The sequence below is a fragment of the Podarcis tiliguerta genome (genome assembly GCF_965153285.1).
Source record: "Podarcis tiliguerta genome assembly, chromosome: 2".
Lineage (NCBI taxonomy): Eukaryota > Metazoa > Chordata > Lepidosauria > Squamata > Lacertidae > Podarcis > Podarcis tiliguerta.
The window spans coordinates 73061531-73082168 of NC_139535.1; the positions used below are offsets into that span (position 1 = coordinate 73061531).

A 20638-nucleotide genomic window follows, 5' to 3' on the forward strand; every position below is an offset into this window, starting at 1 on the left:
ATGTGGAAACAAGGTCCCTTTGTGTCCCATAACATTTGTGTTTTGTCCTGTCACTTGGGTTTCACCTGAAACCACAGCTTATTCTTCTTAATACAGTCCCCCTTAAAATGAAGACAGAAGAAAGAAAGAAGCTTGGGTAAAATGTTTGCCTATTTCAGCTTTCAGCGTGAAAGCATTTGGAGTGAAGGTAGGGGATAATCACTACTATTGCGAATGTTCGCATTTTTTGTGTCAGTTTGCCATCACCGCCCCCTCATCTGTTGCTTTGGCAGTACCCCAACCTGTTAGGTGCTTCCTTTTTCATAGTGCGGTTTCAGTCAATTAGGTACATCACATAGTAAATGTAATGATGTCATGACACTATTCTAGCCAATTAGATTTGATGTCACTGAGGGCAAATGAAGCTAATTTAGCTGATGTTTCCGCTTCTAATTTAAACAAATGATTAAAAAATGCAAACTATGTACTGTTCAAATCTAAGACATTCTAAAAATCCTGCAATCCCACCCCCACTTCAAATAAAGAGAGAAGTACACAATGGATCAGTCTTCAGACAGTTATCTACAATTTACCCCCAATGAGATTGTCCTCACCAATCTGCAAAGAGCCAGGTCCGCTGATTTGTTTGGAGATACCACAGCTCATTGGATAGTTCTTCAGGAACCACCTATGGATATGAAGAGCTGTGAATGAACACTCTATTTCTTTCAGAGTGCAGTCGTACCTTGGATCCCGAATGCCTTGGTATTCGGACATTTTGGCTCCTGAATGCCGCAAACTCAGAAGTGAGTGTTCCGGTTTGGGAACGTTCTTTGGAAACCAAACGTGCAACGGGGATTCCACGGCTTCTGGTTGGCTGCAGGAGCTTCCTGCAGCCAATCAGAAGCCACGCTTTGGTTTCCGAACATTTTGGAAGTCGAATGGACTTCCGGAACGGATTCCGTTCGACTTCCAAGGTACGACTGTACTCTTTGCTTCACATTTGGGGGTGGGAGATGGTGCACACTAACCTTTCATAACAAATTGCCAATAAAACTGATCTCAGGATGTATTTACAGAGGGCAGGTATATTAATAGCAGCCCATTTTACCCTCAGAGATAAGAATGTTTTCATTCTGAGCGTTTGAGTGAACCCAGGTTACGGCCACAATGACTCACAATGTCGGCCCTGTGTATAGATTGCCACAGCAGCTCTACTTACTGGTAAAAAGGATGGGGCAATGGTTCCATGGCTGTGACAGGGACCAGGCCCCTTTGGTCATTCAACAGAGATGTCCCTTCCCATTTGGTGTCATGCCCAATGTCTTTCACATGGACAAGCTCATTTTTGGAGAGCTTCAAATCCTCCCCTTCTTCATCTGTCAGGACACCAACCATGACCCTGGCAAAGAAGTTTCCTGCAGATGAAAGAAGAATTGATAACAGTCAGGATTAGTGTCCTATAAACAGCTTGGAAGCCCTGCTCCATGTGTTACTACCTTCGAACTTCAGCTTGAAAACCACAGCAAGCCAGGTTTTTTCTGTCATGGTGCCACAATTGTGGAATTCCCACCTCAGAGACCTTGTTTGGTCCAATCTCTCTATTCCCTTGCACAAAATCGTGAGGACTTTTCTCTTTTGGAAGTCCAAGTTTGAAGCTATTTCAAATTGTAGTGCTTTATGGGCATTGGCTACATAGCTGCATTTGTGTTTTACTGGTTTTGTTCTCGTTGTACTGATTTGTAACTTGCCTTGGGTCTTACCCACCTTAGAGAAAGGTGGGTAACAAAAATAACAAGCATGATACCAGTGAAAATTCTGTGGGAAAATCCCTCTCCTGCAATGACCACTTATGAGGGCAAGAGGGTGCCCAGCAGTTCAGAACCATGTCTTATTCTGAAATCTCCTCTCTGAAGCAACCATTTGGAGGTTGGGATGTGGGCTCTGAGGCAGAAAATTGTTCAGTGCATTATCTCAGGATCCAGTTGCTCCCTGACCTCATGTTTGCTTCAAAAAGAATTTTGTGCAGAACGATTTTGGGCTCCTCGTGTTGACTAAATGAAGTGATTTGCTCACAGTGAACTTCCTTTCTGATAGTCTTTGGTCAGGGTTGGTGCCCCTGTTACATATGGAAAAGCTTGTCCTCATCTTCGTGGTGTTTTTGGACATAGGTAAAGCCTTCCTGGTCACTACAACATTTTAAATAATTTAGATAATCTGGGTCTTTCTCAGTTTGTATATCTGTGTTTTAATTGGGGAGTAGGCAATTTTTGGGTAGCTTTTTAAATTTTACTTTTTCTGTAATATTATGGTTTTATATATTATCTCATATATTATTTACTGTAAGCCACCCAGAGAACTTTACATTATAGGATCTAAATAAATAGTACCTGTCTATTGTACACTTTTGCTGGGGACTATTCCTCTCACCAGAACCAGATTTTGGGGTTTGAGGCAGGTAGGACCCTTTTCCAAAATCTACCTACTGCACACCTGCATGGTCCCACTCTGGCCTTCTCTTTCCTGCCAATAGGAGTCCAGAGCAACCCACTTAAGGGCCCACCTTATGGATATGCAGTATTATGGATCCAAAACATACTCCTAAAGGGATAATTGGAGAGGAGCTGTAAGACTGGCTCCATATTTCTCACCTTCCTGAAGCAGAAGACCTAAGTACATGGTGGCCATGTGATCCTCGTCTAGAGCAACAGTTATCTCGGTGTCCTCCACCAGAGCACAGTTCAGCCAGTACTCAGGGGTGAAGAGAAGATGCTCCAAACAGCAGCCCACATAGCCTGATCCACAATAAAAAAGGAAGAATGCAAACATATCATGTGGCTTCCAAGAGCAAACATGCAGCAGTGGTTTTCTCAGGTAAAACATTTGACACAGAATGCCGGTCATTCTTCAGGCCCACGCCACACAGCCTCAGGGCCAAACTGAAAACGTTCTATTTATTTCTCAAACTTACACAAGCCGTCTCTCAGCAGGAAGTTTCAGAAGTAGTTAAAAATCAAATAAGCCAATAATAATAATAAAACCACAAAACAAAAACTTTAAAGCACAATAAGCTTTTAAAAAAAATCCTATAACGTAGAAGAAGGGAATGTTTTTCTGTCAAGGGCCACACTCCATGGGATAATTTGTCAAAGGCTGCCTGTTGGGGTGGGGCTACAGGCAAATGAAGTGTGTGCATCCTTTTCTCACTGCCACCCCCTTCTCTCTTGCTTGATAACCAATCAATTAGCTAATAAATAAATTAATTTCACTTTCCTATGCTTACAACATCATAATTTTGACCCATGTGCCCTTGCCTAATCCTCCCTTCCAGCTCTTCACTATGCATGGATCTTTTACAACCTTTCTAGGGTTGAAACTGCCTCTTATATATGGAGATGAAACCACTTCAGCCTTGTTTCTTTCTCTTTCTCTCTTCCTTATAGTGTCTCATTTGACACTATGAGCCATGGTATCATCAGGGTGGATTTTATTCCACCCCAGCCTTGCCTTGTTGGAAAGGGAGAGCAGTGTGTGAAACTGGACCTTTTTCAATATAAATACTGAAAAGAGACACAGAGGCAGAAGCTTTCTTTCTCTCATATCTTAAGAGTCTAGTCTTGCCCACAGCAACTTATATAATGATCCCCACATCCCACCCTCAAGCTCTCCTGGTGGAAAGCCAGTCTCCCCTCAGTTCCATGTGATCTACCGAGTGCTAAGTATGTTGAAAACTTCCAGATTTCTTCAATGGTCCTGAAAGAGAGTAGAAAGCGACTGTCCTGTGCCTGGATACAAACCAGCCGGGCTGACAGCTCCTGCAAAAAAGGAAAGCAGGAAAGACCATGGGAATTTTGTTGTGAATGAACATGTGCTATATTCTGTGTTTCTTCTTCTTCTTCTTCTTCTTCTTCTTCTTCTTCTTCTTCTTCTTCTTCTTCTTCTTCCAACAATGGCATTTGAAATTTGGATTGTAGATTAAGGGTCATGACTACAGAAAGACAATACAACCCTGCCCTACATAGAGGGAGATTAGCTACTGACATGAGCCAACAGTGTGATGAAGCAGTAAAAAAAAGTTGATGCTATTCTAGGCTGCATCAGCAGCAGTATAGTGTCACCTGGAATACTGTGCCCAGTTCTGGGCACCACAATTCAAGAAGGATCTTGACAAGCTGGAACATGTACAGAGGAGGGCAACCAAGATGATCAAGGGTCTGGAAACCAAGCCTATGAGGAATGGTTCAGGGAGCTGGGCATGTTTAGCCTGGAGAAGAGGTGACTGAGAGGAGATGATCACCAACTTCAAATATATCAAGGGCTGTCACATGTAAGATAGAGCAAACTTGTTTTCTCCTGCTCTGGAGGATAGGACTCAAACCAATGGCTTCAAGTTACAAGAAAGGAGATTCCAACTAAATGTCACAAATAACTTTGTGACAGTAAGAACTGTTTGACAGTGGAACAGTCTCCCTCGGGAGGTTGCGGACTCTCCTTCCTTGAAGGTTTTAAAGCAGAAATTGGGTGTTTACTGCCCTGAGCTCTTTTGAATAAAGATGGTATTGCAAATAATGTGCAGAGGAATTTAAAAATGGTGGGGATTTTAAATAATGGTGGGGATTTTTTAATTTAAAAAAAGCTTTCTGAGTTTTAAATAACTTTTCATTCAATTTTAATAATTTGAAAATGTGTGGCATTTATATAATCTTAATTTGGAAAATAAACAGCAAAATGAAATATTTCTGATTGAGGTATTGTATTATTATAGTTATCAACAAAAACAACAACAACAAGAAACCAAAAAAGGAGGAATAAAAAAAGGAAAGAAATAAGCATTAAAAAAAATCCATGAATGAATGATAAAAAAACATACAACATTTCTTGGGTACATTTGTCAACATTATTTGAGTGGCAAGTTTTGTAGTTATAAAAACTTGAAGTGTCCAGTCACTTTGGAGCAGGGATAGTTACACATGTGAATACGAAAATAATTATGAATATGATTATGAGTGTGATTGAAGGGATAAAGGGAATCTGTGGGCTCCAAACCTTTTCCTTTTATAGGATCATTCTAACCATATTGAGCTATATCTTGCCCAGGCAGGGGACTGATTGTTCTTTTTGCAACTACAGATCCAAGAGCTTTGTTGACAGCCGTGATGCCAACACTCGATGCCGTCACATTGTCACCTAGTTACAGTGACAGGTGTGGCAGGGATAATAAAAGCTGGCAATTTACCTCTGACTGCTTTATGCAGGCATAAACAAAAGCATAGCTCAGTACTAGAGCAGATGTTTTGCTCACAGAAGATTCTAGGTGAAAATCCTTGGTATTTTCAATTTAAAAGATCTCAAACACCAGACATGGGAAGGACCCTTCAGTTTGAGATCATGGGAGAGCTGTTGATATCAGAGTAGACAATACTGAGCAAGATGGCACAATGGCCTGACTTGACATAGGACAGATTCCTAATTTGCTACCCATGAGGTGCTTAAGAAGTAACAGCAGCAACTTTACCTTGAAAAGAGCACAGACATCTTTGTCGTCATTTTCTAAGGCCCACAGCTTCTTTCTGGCTGCCTCCTGCAGCTGGGGAATGGGACCCTGTCCCGAGCGACTCTTGACAGAAAATGAGAGGGCAATCTCTTTAAAATTAAAAAGAGAGAGAAAGAGAGATAGGCAATTAAAGAAGATAAAACACTAAATACCTTTGTCCAGCATTCTGAATGGACCAGCTCTACTTTAGCCTAATTGTGAGCATTAGTGAGCATCAAGGGGGATTGAATGTTTCGATCAATCATCTATAGATATGAAATCAAAATCCCCATCACACCTTGTTAGATTCCACAGATTAGACTGGTGGGTTTACAGTTTTTGGAGACAAGATCCCCATCTCAAATAGCAGGTGTCTTCAGGGGGAAAAACAGGAGTGAACTGAGATGCTCAGCACTGGAACAGCCAATGTGGCTTCAGGATAGGTCAGGAGAGGTGATCTGGCAGGGCTTACATTGCACTGTTCCTCCCGATCTTTCACTGGAACTCACTGGAACTAAAGCATTCAGTTTAATTCACTTGTGGAAGATGCTGTTTCTTGAAATGCTTCCTGGGTTGTAGGACAGGCAAGTCAACTCACAGCAACACCATGTTTGCCAGGTCCAGGCTAGCATACTCTGAATGGCAAAGGGCCCCCTTGGCTATGTTCCCCAAGAGAATCACTATCCGTCTTGTTGAGACCAGCCAGACTTCTTTGTTACTCCATCTTTCTACAAAAACCGCCACCAGTTAAAGTGCCAGCAAGTAAAGTAAGTGGTTTTACCCTCACTGAAGTCCTGAATTCCAAAAGAGTGCCTGGCAGCTTCTGGCTCACCTTCCCCATTCATAAATACCCCACATCAGGATTCATGCAGCATTTTCAATGAATATTCATTTAGATGTTGTTGCAAAAAATAATAATTTACACCCAATTCATAATAAGTTATCACATGGGAATTGGTGGTTATCTGAGGATATGTCTGAGAGTGGAACCTTTGTGTTGTTTTTGTTATAATTACAGTAAGTGAAATGTGTCCCTTTAAACCTAAATGGAATTATGCACCATCTATGGATGCTGCTAGCTCCTGGAAAGATGTTGGGTGGTACAGGTCAGACAATAGCGCATCACTGTCCCATTCATACTGTCTTCTGCATTGACACCTGGAATTACAGACACTGGCCTGCTATAAACTCTGTTCCCTTTCCTTCTTAATCTTCTGCATTGCTAATAAGTCATGCAATGCAAACTACGTCATTATCTCCTCCAGAGAAATGATCTCGAGGGCTGGCTCGTTAGTTACGGGTGTTAAAAACAAAAGGCAGCAATTAGACAAACACTTACCATTTGGGAACCCTTCCCCTACAGCCAGTGACACGGACTCAGTTTCCAGAGTGCCCTCTCCTATTTGTGCAGACTGACTTCCTGGATCCAGTTCCCTGGGGTTACCTGACAAGTCACCATGTAGGCAGAAGGACCACTGTCAACTTTTTTAGAAGAGGGAAAGCAAGGGAATAATACAGGAGGCCACCAACCTTTCTGGGCTTGTGGGCATATTTGGAATGTTGAAAGAGTGTTGTGGGTACCTTCCCCTGTGGCTGATTCTCTCCCTGGGGCCACGTCACCACCCACCGTGACAGACAGACAGACAGACAGACAGACAGGAAACAAGCTCAAGTGTACACACACACACACACACACACACACACACTTTGTTTTTCCAGGAGAGCAGGGTAAAAGTCAGATCCAGTAGAATTAAAACATATCATTGAATCTGCATTATTTTACATGTGATCACTAAAAAGGCACATCAAATTAAAGTACTCCATCACTGTACATGATAAAAATAAATCATACACCTGTTGCTTGCCATTTACCCAAGGCATGGATTCCCATTGAGTTTCATGACTTTAGCATAGAATGACAACAAAACCACCAGCAAACTGCAGAAAACATCTGTGTGCCCAGAGGTAAACTTCTAGTCAATGGAAGTTTTGAAGGGATACTTATGCCTCAGATCCATGATTTTGCACCACAGCAGAACAAGAAAGCACCAGATTCTTACACTTCAGTCAATGGAGGCAGATATGATCTGTGATTTGATGGGGAGGGGGAAGACTTTGGAAAAAATGTGCAATTCCAAAAGGAAAGTGTATATCTTCTCCCTTCCCCCACCCCATCTGACTCCTTTCTCCTACGTGGCCATTCCATTTTCTTCCTCTACCTCCCAGATCTCTCTCCCTTCCCTCCTACCCTCTCAGTTCCTCTGCTTTCTGATCAGGAGCCGATTTGAGTCATGAAAAGTGATGCCCTCCTTTTCACTCTCCCAACTTCCTCCTTCAGAGCTGGGTACTTTTCAAGTAACCACTGTCACCACCTCATGACAAGAGGGGAGGCTTGTTGGGCATGAAGGGAAGTCCTCAAGTGCACCATTGGGCTCATGTGACCACAGCTGGTAAACTACAGGCATCGTGAAAGGGGATATAGCAATATATAATACCCCAGGGACTTCAGTATGAGTGGCAGCAGTTTTTCTGCAGTCCCAAACAGAAGTCTTCCCAAGCCTTGCTACTTAAGACTGAAGTGAAGGCCCAAGACAGGTGTTGATCATAATGGGAGCTGCGCACAGGTGGGCTGTAGCGAGCGAGCGAGCGAGCGAGCTACCACCATTCCTGTGGAGCCTCCTTTTATTGAGACAAATATGCAAGCCAGGCAAATACTTTTTGGGCTGTGACCTTTACACATCTTCCGTTCCGAAATCGTGGGGTGGTACAAAGCTATTTTGGCACCTGTTCCACAGCGTCATTTTCCCCTTGCACAGTGTATGACATAGGAGACAAAAGGTCTCAGGGAAAAACTTACAGACAGGACACCGCTGACTCTGAGACCGCAAAAGGTCAGACATGGGTGGAACGATGTACAGATAGCTGTGGCTGGGGGGGGGGGTCCCTGCACCCCAAGGTCACACGTGCAGGCCGACCGTGGCTGCCTGCTGGTGGGGAAGTGTGCTCCCTCCGGACCCCACTCCGCGATATCCCTACAAAGACCTTTCCAGTTGGAGGGTGGACCTAAATTTCACACAACCCAGACATTTCCTGTCCTCTGCTAGTGACTTCCCCGAATGGGAAATCTCTCACCAAAGGACCACCGCCATTTCCTTTTGTTCCTGGCACTGACTCAAACAGGAGCAGCCCATGTGGTAGGGAAGAGTCACAGAGCCACCCTCAAAACAGCATCGCTATGGCCACTTACCTGAACAGGGTGGTGTCAAGGCTGGGACTGCAAGACTGGTGGCAGTGGTCCTGCCAGTGCATCCTTGTGGGCTTGACCTCACCACCCCACAGTGCTTTTCACAGACGTAACAGTGACGCAGGCTCCTCAGCTCCACCCTACCAGGTGTGTTGCTACTGGACTCAGAGGCTCCAGCCCTGACTTACATATCTTTTCTGCTCATGAATTTGAAAATCACAGATCTGGTACATCCAGATGGATGTCAGAAAGGAAGGACTACTACTGATGGGCCAGGCTATCTGGTCTGAGTGGGGAGGAAACAGTTCCCACAGAATATTTTTAAAAACAGAATATATTGGTGATCGCTTAGCAGGGGCTGGCATGCTGCACCCTTAGATTGGACTGTTGTAATGCTCTGGGGGATAAACGATGTGTTATTTTAACTGGCTTTAAAACACACACACACACACACAAGGAATGGCCACCTTGAATGTTCTGGAGATGGAGTGGGTGGAGGGCTGTGAATTATTGAAATTAAGAAAGAACTTGGACCTGTTAAAAGGAAAGTTAAAAACTTGTTAAGAGGCCACACATGTAACCCACAATGTGTTTGAAAGCTGCCTCCAGAGTTCCTCCCTTCCTGTGTGTTGGAGAATGAGTGGACTTTTTTCGTTACCACTAATGGAGCACTGATGGTTTCTGTATCTGCAACTGTGAGGCTTCCCAGGGCAGATTTCCTTCTCTGCCTGAGGAGTTCCACTCTGTCCTATTATCCCTGGGATTTCCTTCCATTGAGTACAGGACTGCAACCAGAAATTATTATTTTTAACATTTATTTATTTATGTACTGCCTGTTCCACAAAGTCCATTAAATATGTGTTTTGTGACCATTAAAAAACCCTGATTCATAGAATTGTACAGCTGAAAGGGAGCACAAGGCTCACCCAATCCAACCCCCTGAAATGCAGAAATCTTTTTTCCAATGTGGGGTTTGAACCCACAACCCTGAGATTAAGAGTCTCATGCTCAAGGTCATGGGTTCGAACATCAACCCGGCGCTGGCTGGAGTTGATTGGAGTTGTAGTCCAAAGGGTACCAGGATGACAGAGGCTGGTTTAGGCAACCTTTTGGAAGCTGGATAGGCTATGAGCGCAAAAGATGGCCCCATGTGGAGCTGCTAAGAGAGAGTGGTGATGTTTGCTGCTGCTATTTTTATTTGTTTTAATGGCTGCTTGCTTGTTTTTGTTTTTCTTTCATCTTTTACGACAGGCTCCTTGTAAGGCACCTTGAGCAAAGAACAGAGGTGGGGATTAAAATGTTTTCAATAAATGAAAAGATAGGACACATTTGGAAGAGTAAGCATGATGCCAATGCAAGAGCGAGAGAATGATTCCTGCGATCTTTGCTTATAACTACAAGCACCACAGAAATGTTTCTATAACAGCAGACCACTATCTCAGTAGCCTCCCTGAACCTCCATGGATTCCTGTTCTTGCTTTGAGCAGCAACTGGGATTTTGTAGAAACCCTGTGGGGGAAAGAGCCGCCTAGTTACTCCTTGGAGGAAGAGAGTTGATTTGCATAAGTGTTTGCTCATCAATTTTCTGGGGGAAATGGAGATTTCCTATAACTGCTGCAATCTGAAAAATCTAGCCAGGCTCATTCAACTCCACACATCATTACACATAGTCATAAAACTCCTAGAATCAGGAAATTTAGGCAGCAATTAAGTTAATGATGCTGGAGGCTCATGTGTTGTTGTTGTTTTTTTTTAAAAAAACCAAAGCCAGCAAGCTCTTCCCAAGCTGCGGAAGCCTAATAGGAGTTTAAAACCTGGGTCTTGTCAGTGGTTAGACAGGACTTGATCTGTGTGCCAGGAAATATGGGCTGCAAACAATGGCATGTTTTTATAAGTAGGCTCAGTAAACAGTCCCATTCCATTGTCAGCTTTGCTAGTCTCTAAAACAAACTGTGAATTGATTTTATGTGGAACTGTAAACCATATTACAGCTACAAGCAGGGGAAATATAGCTCTGTAGATGCTCATTTAGCAGGCTTTTTGCTTTGCTTTGGCGAGTTTCAGAGCAGAGCCATCATGTCTGCTTTTGACAGCTGGGTAAAAACAGCATGGGAGATTTGCCCAAGCAACTGAAATGGCCCAATGGCAGAGCGTGAAACCGGTAAATTATTATAGCAAACTCCATCCTACCAGTGCCAGTTCAGTTACTTAACCTGCCATCCCCATGCCACCGTCTAGAAAAAGGCCTGGATGGATCAAAGATAAAATGACAAGCCACACTGAACTGCCTAGGACATTCCATGTCAATATGCACATTTGTTCAATCATAAGTTGATTCTGCCCCCTTTCCACAATAATCTGTGATTTAATAATAATAATAATTCATATATAAATACAGCGGTACCTCGTGTTACATACGTAATCCGTTCCGGAGGTCTGTTCGTAACATGAGGCACGCTTTCTCTAATGGTGCCTCCCGCTGCTGCTGCACTGCCAGAGCGCATCCCGGGGCAAAGGTCACAACAAGGGGCATCAATTTCTGGGTTAGCGGAGCGCGTAACCCGCAGCATTCATAAGGGGGACGGTACATAACATGAGGTAGCACTGTACATGTTTTATATGAAAACACTATTTAAACAATATTTTATCTCAGTATTTTAAGGTAAATGCATTTTACCTTAAAATATGGTGTTCGTTTGTTTACGCATTTTGGTACTTTTTTGAGTCAATGTTTATATTGCAAGGGACGTGGGTGGCGCTGTGGGTTAAACCACAGAGCCTAGGACTTGCCGATCAGAAGGTCGGCGGTTCGAATCCCCACGACGGGGTGAGCTCCCGTTGCTCAGTCGCAGCTCCTGCCAACCTAGCAGTTTGAAAGCATGTCAAAGTGCAAGTAGATAAATAGGCACCGCTCTGGTGGGAAGGTAAACGGCGTTTCCGTGTGCTGCTCTGGTTCGCCAGAAGTGGCTTAGTCATGCTGGCCACATGACCCGGAAGCTGTACGCCGGCTCCCTCGGCCAATAAAGCGAGATGAGTGCCGCAACCCCAGAGTCGGCCACAACTGGACCTAATGGTCAGGGGTCCCTTTACCTTTACTTATATTGCAAAGTTCTAAGAAGAATAAGTATTAGGGCCTTTCTGCACTTATCGTTTATAGTGGTATAGTGTATATGAAACTGTAAATGGCAAGTGCCGAAGGGCCTTATACAGGATGTGTGAATTAGGTCCCTTCGCTTAAAAAGGCAGAATGGATGGAATACTGCTCTATGTCTACAACAGAGTTCATGTGAGGAGTGTAAACCACATCTGTCAGGGTTTCACCAACATAACACCAGCATTTCCCACAACAAACCAGGCTTTGCTGCTGTAGGCAGGAGAATACATACTGGAAAGCTGTGGCAAATCAGGACTCCCAGAACACACCCACAGATATTTAAGGATGTGGATCTGCCTTTCACACTTGATGTGCTTACTCTGGAAAATGCTAGGGTAAAGCTGGTATAGCCAGAGTGAAACAAATTTTCCATGTAAACTATGAAATGGCTCTAAAATGCAATTTAACACAGGGCCATAGCATTTCTCATCATTCTAACACACAACAGGCATCAATAAACACAGGCCAGAGTTACATACATAGACATAGCCATGAAACAGAATACATCTAGTGCTAGTATATATGTCCCCATGTGCCTTAGCCATTCTTAAAACATAACCAGGCCACCTCTGAGCTAGTCCTTCAGACTCATTTTACAGGAAAATACTGCTGGGGCAGTCCAGGCTTCACTGCAATACAGAAGTACACACACACACACACACACACACACACTTCTGGAAGGAAGAAGAAAGTGTTGTTGTTTCAACAGTACCTGATGCCATCTTCCCCTCTTTGAACCATCTTTCTGGGGGTTCAGCTGTGTACTGTTGCAGACTGGACCAACTGGCCAGGCACACAGGTTGATCGGATGAACAAGAGGATGCCTCTTCACCTGGAGAACACATGCAGCCAGAGATGAGATGAGATGCAGGATAAAAAGATATTGCTGATTGCAGAGCTCCCCAAGAGTCTTACTCCCATGTACCCAAGATGACGACAGCAAATAAATTAACCCTTTGCCGTCACAATGGATAGGACCTTTCCTCTCCCTTTCTCATGCAACATTTGCAACAGGGCTGGCTGAAGCCATTTCTCTTAACCACAATTTCTTAGCTATTTATTTTAGTCCCAACAGTTTTTTAAAGGAGGAACTACTTCTGCTTAGACAGATGAACCGAAACTACTTTCACAGTTAGTATCAACTATCAGGAGTCAGTCACACTGCAATCAAAACAAGATTTTGTGACAGCTTCTTATGAGAATCCCAGAGCATTGTGGTCTCTGTTCATTGCTTGAGTATACTACCAATTAAAACTGGCAGTGACTGTGGAGGAAAGATGGAGGGAGTAGATTCTACTGCTTCAGACTGACATCATCATCCTTAGGGCAGGTTCACACAATCCTGCGCCACTCTGGTACTTTACACTTGATAACCCTTGTGCTTGATGATTTGCAGCTGGTTGTATGAGTGGACTGTACCGTAAAAAGTATATTTTTGAGGTGACACAGAAGTTCCATCCAGTGGGCGCTGGTTCATTACGGCAAATGGGGCACTGTGCCCCACCAGCCTCAGTCCGCCTTCAGTCAGCTGCTGCCTGCCTGCCTGCCTTCTTCCTTACATCCAAGGCTAGGGGTTGGTTCTATGCACTTGCGCCATAGATACCTGCCACATGACCCCAGGCATCTGATGCTCTATTGAGTGGCATCAGAAAAAGCCAAAGCTCACGAGCTTGCTTGCTTCTGTTGTACTTATTTGTATGGTTTTAATTGAGATAATAGATAGTTTTACTTCTAATTGTTTTTAATGGCTTTCCCCCTATGTTTTCAGCAGTTCTCATTTTTATATGACAGCTGTCTTGAGTTTCATCAAGTGAAAAGTTGGGGTATAAATGGAATAATAATAATAATAATAATAATAATAATAATAATAATAAAGGCAGGGTCAGAAGTGGCTCCAAGTACTGTAGTCACTGAGTGATGAATGTGGACATGTGAACCAGTCTTAATTTGAACCATAATCTAATCCAAACCTTTCCCTGTTGCTTAAGGGGAAACAGAAGACAGAAGACGGCACACTGAATTGTACCTGCAACTGAATTCCATTCAAAATCACAAATTAAAATAATTAACTCACACACCATGCTCCATCCAATACAGAAAACATTACATAGGGATTAAAAAAATATGGTGGGGCATATCCAGTGCTGTTCTACCAGTGTAGCAGATTTCTGCTTTAGCAGCAGCATTTTCCCATCCTCTCCCTTTCAGCCCTGCATGCACCCTCAAAATCTGCTCCAGGGGATTGGAGGAACCCTTCCCCCCTCCACAAAGAGCAGATTTTGAAGACACAGAGGGAGAGCAGGGGCAAGTCCAGTTGCACAAGTGGAACTCTGCACACACGGTGTTGGATACAAGCCAGTATCTTTATTGTTCTCCAATCAGGACTGTTAATTATCTGACTCACATATTCAGCTTTTATTAAAGCAAGGCCAAAAATCACTGCCCAAGGATTTCTCAGTATATCACCGTGAACCTCCCTTAGTCAAGTGGAGGACGGAAATAAGTCTCCCCACATCAAGACGCAACCATGACAGCCTAGATAACAGCCATGAAAACAAGAAAATCTGTGTTGGGAATGATGTAGAAGAGGAAAATAAAATGGCACACATCATAATGTCATTGTATAAACCTACAGGGTAACTGCAAATGGAATACTGTATGTGGTTTGTTCATCCCATATAAATAAGGATATTGCAGAGTAGAGCTGTAGGAAAGATGCAGCCAATGGTTAATGAAAACAACCAGAAGAACATCATCTTCATGGAGAAAAGATCAGGAAGTTGGCATTTTTTCATTTGGACAAAATGTGGGCTAAAGCAAGGGAGGAGCATATTAAGAGGTTTACAGAAGTGTGCCTGGTGTAGAGAGAGAGACAGGGAAACCCAAAAATATCTCTCATGCATCATCCTCGACCACCATTTCTTCTCACAATACAACAAAACTAGATTCTTCTGCTTGTGAGTTGTTGGCCATAAAAGGAATTAAATCAGATAGAGAGATAAATGATAGATGATAGATAGATAGATAGATAGATATAGATAGATAGATAGATATTAGAATGCAGTAGTTATCTGCAAACTAGATTATGATCTGTTGATGGCTGGAAGTAGGAAAGATGGAATTGGAGCATGCAACATATTTTCCATGAGGGAAGCTGTAAGATTCCAGTACTGCAGACATAAACTGAATTAACAACACAGTTCTAATCATGCCTGCTCAAAAGTAAATCCTCTTGAACTCACTGAGGGTTTACTCCCAGGTAATTTTGATTAGGCTTGCAGCCTAGATACACCATCCTGTTTATAGGGTGCTTCTACCCTCTCAACCACTGGTGATCGTGCCAAGAGCAAAGCAGGAGGCTGCTAGGTTGACAGGCCCTGTTCAATCTTATTCTGCTGTGCTGATTGACAGCTCCTGCAGAGTTATACCACAGAAGGCTAAAGGGCAAATACAGAAGGAGGCTGTGAGCAACTCACCTGTGGACCACAGTGAAAATTTCCTCTGGAAAGGGGCACCAAAGCAGCAGCCCATGTGTCCACCAGCCCATGCAGCCCCAAGGCCAGCAGTTTATCCTTCCTAGCAGACCCGGGACAAGACCAATGCAATCCACCAGATCAAAAGTACTCTTGTTAAATCATTGGAGAAACAGTTTCTCAATGCACAATGCATCTTTTGATGGCCGCCCTGCATTTGGAAGGTGGGAGGTGTGGCTGGGCACGTGTCCCAAGAGGCAGCACCCAGCCAGCCTCAACTCTCCCCTGCTCCACTAGTTTGTCGCCCCTCCATGGTGCTTCAGATTGTATCTCAAATGCCAGGCAGTACATTCCTGGCATTCTGAGCTTTGGTGGGTGGTGAAGAAAAATCCAGATGTCTCTTGAAAGGCTGGTTTGGGTCCTCCTTAAAGACAGGCATGAAAAGCCCACACATCTGCATGGCATAATTTGTGAGTTATGCAAATGAGGTGCACTACTTATGCAAATCAAATCCTCTGCAAATCTTAACTGATATAATTTTCAGGAGGTGATCTGCTCCTGCTGTTTAAAGGAAAACAGCAGGCCAAGAGCTGCAACAGAAACCGATCATCCTAAACCTTTTCACTATCAGAGTTTTTCTCATTAGTGCTCCTACAACCTGCGCTCCATTTTCTCTTCTCTAGCAACCAAAATACATAATCCAAGCTATTGTTCCCCATGACACTGTATCACAAACCCGCTCGTTTCAATCAATAGGAGAATGAGAATTTTACATTGAAAAGGGTAGAATTCAAAATGTTGAACTCAGACCAGACCTGTTGAAATCAATCAACCTAACTTAACTGTGTTCATTAATTTCAGTGGCTCTGCTCCAAGTAAAACTTTTATCATTGCTATCATTTATACCCCGCTTTTGTATGTATCATATACCCAAAGCAGCATATAATAAAAGCAATACAGTGATACCTCGGGTTAAGTACTTGATTCGTTCCAGAGGTCCGTTCTTAACCTGAAACTGTTCTTAACCTGAAACACCACTTTAGCTAATGGGGCCTCCTGCTGCCGCCGCACCGCCGGAGCATGATTTCTGTTCTCATCCTGAAGCAAAGTTCTTAACCCGAGGTACTATTTCTGGGTTAGCGGAGTCTTTAACCTGAAGCATATGTAACCTGAAGTGTATGTAACCCAAGTTACCACTGTATAAAACGGCATAGCTCATGCAGCATAAATGAAGTGATGGAAAGAGGTGGCTAGAAACCAGTCTCAAAAGGGCACTTTTACTGAAAATAACAAGAGTGGCAGGGACAAGTGTGTCCCTGTTTGGAGGCTCCTCCTGAACTTGGCTTCTACAATAAAAAAGACTCCATCCTTCATGAGCACCCACTGTATATCCAGCAACAAGAGCCGCCTCTTTTGTAGAGTTCTTGTGTAGACTTAGATGAAATGGGACAGTTCTTTACAAATCTCAGTCCCTGCCCACTTGGAACTCAATGCAGGTGGTAGATGATGGATGAAAAAGGTCCATTCTCTTGGCTCCAGGTAACACCCTAGCAGCTGCATTCTGGGGAAACCAAAGCTACCTGACTGTCTTCAAGGTCAGCCGCACATAAAGTGCATGACACACTAGCCCAACTTGGTGGAGATGAGGACATGAATCACAGGAGCCAGATGTGACTTATCCAAGAATGGGTGCAGTTGGCATAATAGGTAAATTGGTCAAAGTCACCACTGTCTACCTATGCCTGGACAGCTGGGAGTGGTGGCTCCTGCAGCATCCCCATGTGGCAGATCTGTGGATTCAAGGGAACTGCAACCCCATCCAGAACAACCTGCACACCTCCACCTGAATGGTCAGGTCCTCCTCTTGGGAGCGGGTGGTGCTGTGGTCTAAACCACTAAGCTTCTTGGGCTTGCTGATCAGAAGGTTGACAGTTTGAATCCCTGCAATAGGATCCCTGCAATAGGATGAGCTCCTGTTGCTCTGGCCCAGCTCCTGCCAACCTAGCAGTTCCAAAGCAGACCAGTGTGAGTAGATAAATAGGTACCGCTGTGGCAGGAAGGTCAACGGCGTTTCTGTGCACTCAGAGGCTTCCATCACGGTGTTCTGTTGCGCCAGAAGTGGCTTAGTCATGCTGGCCACATGACCCGGAAAGCTGTCTATGGACAAACACCAGCTCCCTCGACCTGAAAGCGAGATGAGTGCCGCAACTCCATAGTCACCTTTGACTGGACTTAACCATCCAGGGGTCCTTTGCCTTTTAGCTTTACCTCAGGTCCTCCCCAATGGAATGCATTGTTTCTTATTGGACATTATATAACCCTTAGCACCACTGTTTATAAGCAATCACCCATCCTTATAAAGCAGGAATGGGGAACCTCAGGCTAGGGGCGGGGGTTGAATATGCCCCTCCAGGCCTGTCTATGTGGCTCATAGAACTCTTGCCATGCCACACACCCAAGGGCCACCTCCCCTTACGGACAGCCATCCAAGTGCCACATACCAGTGGTGGGTGGGGACACAGGCCAAAGTAGACTGAGCAAAAAATGTACCTTGGAACAGCATTATTAATAATAATAATATTAATAATTAAATTTGTATACCACCATATGCCCGTAAATCTCAGGGTGGTTCACAACATAAAATCACAATATTTAAAAAAACACTAAATACATAATAAAAACAAAGACAACCCAATCATGCCCCCCTTTCACAATGCATTTTAAAAGGGCATTGAATGTCAATCAGCCAAAGGCCTGGTCAAAGAGGGTCTGCTTGCACCTCCCTCTGTCTTCCACTCAGCCAAGCAAGAGGCATTATCAGAATTCAAGGGCATATTCCAGTCAGGCATGAAGCAAGGCCAGGGAGGGATGTGGCCTGAGGGGAATTCTGAGGGCCAGACAGAGATGTCTGAAGGGCCACATCTGACCCCCAAGCCTGAGGTTCCCCAAATAAACTTGAACTTGGGATAGTGTTCTGCCGCCTTTCCTGTCACAACTGAATGCTTATCAGTTATCAGAAGATCTATCTATTTCATGCAAAACCCTCATTCACGTCAGTGGAGTTCAAGGCATTCAGCCATGGGCTAAAGATAAGAGAATCAAACACACTCAATGGAAAAACAGAAAGTAAAAAAAAAAGGGGGACAAGTGGGGAAGCTGCACTCTCTGCACTGACCCTCTCACCCTTCTTCATTTATAATACTGGATCCGTTCACAATGACCTCTCTCAACTCCTGTCCCCATCACTACCGGATGAAAAGAAAACACCTGTTTACATTTTCACTGCAAAGAAACCATTGGCCCCCTTATGCAAAAAGCATTCATGGCTTTAGAATTACACCCAGCAGCAGGTAATTCAACAAACCACAGTCATATGCCTCCTCACACAACAAAAATAATAATAAAAATCACTCACCAACATGAGGGGAAGAGGGGTCACTGCTAGGCCTTGGCTTGCCAATGTCTAGGGTCATGAATATGCACAGACTATCTCCATCACACACATATTTTTTACATCTTCCCCACAGCTGCAGGAGGGCTGGATTTTTGCTCGTCCCTAGTGAAGCAAGGTAGATTACCCATCCCTATCTAATACACAGCATCCTGGATGCAATTGTGTGGATAAACACAGTATTGCTAGCCAAAAAATGGGGGGGTAGGGCATGGAGTACCCAGAATTGTGGGTGGTGGTTAGGTACAGCCTCCTCTTTACCCTCACCAATCATCACAAATATGGTCCCAATGTGTAGGTATTTGTATTGGAAATAGGTAGCTGTCCAAACACATCCTCCAGAGGGGGTGGGGACCTTTATTTAACATGAAGTTATCTTTTCCACTTTATTTATTTATTTATTTATTTATTTATTCACTCACTCATTTATTCATTCATTCATTCATATAAAATTTCTATAACACCCTTCGTCCGAAAATCGCAGGATATGCTAGGTTAATTGGATTCCGTGCTGGAAGCCTGATAGGAAGCAAAGCCATGGCCATATAATAAACTGGCCAGGTCTTCTTGCTGTTTTATATTAAAGTTCTTTGCTGCAGTTGTGAACACTGGAAACTTAAGGACTATTTGTTATATTCCTCTTCTCTATTTGCAAAAGGTAGGAAAGGTAAAGAGAAACTGCAAAGAAACGGTAACATCCAATCAGACTCAAAAGTTCAGCAAATAAAGCCAGATTTGGGCAAGCAGTTATAGGATAAAAAAGTAAAGGGTAAAGGGACCCCTGACCATTAGGTACGGTTGTGGCCGACTCTGGGGTTGTGGCGCTCATCTCACTTTATTGACTGAGGGAGCCGGCGTACAGTCTCCGAGTCATGTGGCCAGCATGACTAAGCCGCTTCTGGCGAACCAGAGCAGCACACAGAATTGCCGTTTACCTTCCTGCCGGAGCAGTACCTATTTATCTACTTGCACTGGTGTGCTTTTGAACTGCTAGGTTGGCAGGAGCTGGGACCGAGCAATGGGAGCTCACCCCGTCACAGGGATTTGAACCACCAACCTTCTGATCTGCAAGTCCTAGGCTCTGTGGTTTAACCCACAGCACCACCCGTGTCCCTTAGTTATAGGGTAAAGAGGTGCAACTCATTAAGGGTCTGGAGCTCTTACTGCTCAATTCAAGGGTCAGAGTGCCTGGAATGAGAGAAGGGCATGACTCCCATGCAACATGGCAACTCTTCTTAGTGGCAAACAGATCCTCTTTTCCTACCACGCATTTAGCAATATCTCAACTTCTCCTTCAACAAGTTTGCATAGCTCCAGTAGCTCATATGATTCAACGTTTCAATTATGCATACTCATCCCTGTTCATTGAAGAGAAATTTGTCCAAAGGAGGATGGGAACTATCACTTACAATCACAGCTGCCAATTTAGGCCACTGATTGACTTCCAAGTAAACATGCGTAGGATTATTATGCAAATCACCATTTTACCTGTTTTTGTGTACAAAGGGCTGAAGCCATCCTGAGCCCATGTCCTTGGGAGTTCAGGGAGTATGCGGGGATGCGAAGGCTGGAATCCTATGCATGTTTACCTGGGAGTAAAGCCCAATGAATTCAGTGGGACTTCCTACTGAGCAGACATGAACAAGATTCCATTGGCTGACACAAATTAAAGCATTCTGAATCTGATAGATTAGATAGATAGATAGATAGAGATGTCCCTGCACATGCTTGCCTATATATGACAGTTATTCAGCATCGGAACTGCACGCTGGTCCAGATTCTCTTGCTACATCTACCACAGCAG

General features: G+C 43.8%; 1 protein-coding gene across 16 annotated transcripts in view; it reads right to left on the bottom strand.

Moving 5' to 3' along the window:
• SH3TC2 (SH3 domain and tetratricopeptide repeats 2) overlaps positions 1-20638 on the bottom strand; it is a 49077-nt gene that overhangs the window by 19760 nt on the left and 8679 nt on the right. For 5 of the 16 annotated variants that reach the window (XR_014508750.1, XR_014508751.1, XR_014508752.1 and 2 more), the window contains exons 2-7: positions 12623-12742; positions 5495-5622; positions 3689-3794; positions 2631-2774; positions 1202-1397; positions 594-667 (exon numbers count right to left, since the gene is read on the bottom strand). Coding sequence is in view for 10 of the 16 variants with exons in the window: in XM_083430710.1 (XP_083286836.1) it covers positions 594-667; positions 1202-1397; positions 2631-2774; positions 3689-3794; positions 5495-5622; positions 12623-12742 (768 nt within the window). In the remaining 6 variants the exon portion in view is untranslated. Of the gene's footprint in view, positions 1-593; positions 668-1201; positions 1398-2630; positions 2775-3688; positions 3795-5494; positions 5623-6851; positions 6957-12622; positions 12743-15386; positions 15547-18798; positions 18940-20322; positions 20424-20638 lie in introns of those variants that run through there. The other 11 variants (XR_014508753.1, XR_014508754.1, XM_083430707.1 and 8 more) reach the window with 6 other exon arrangements.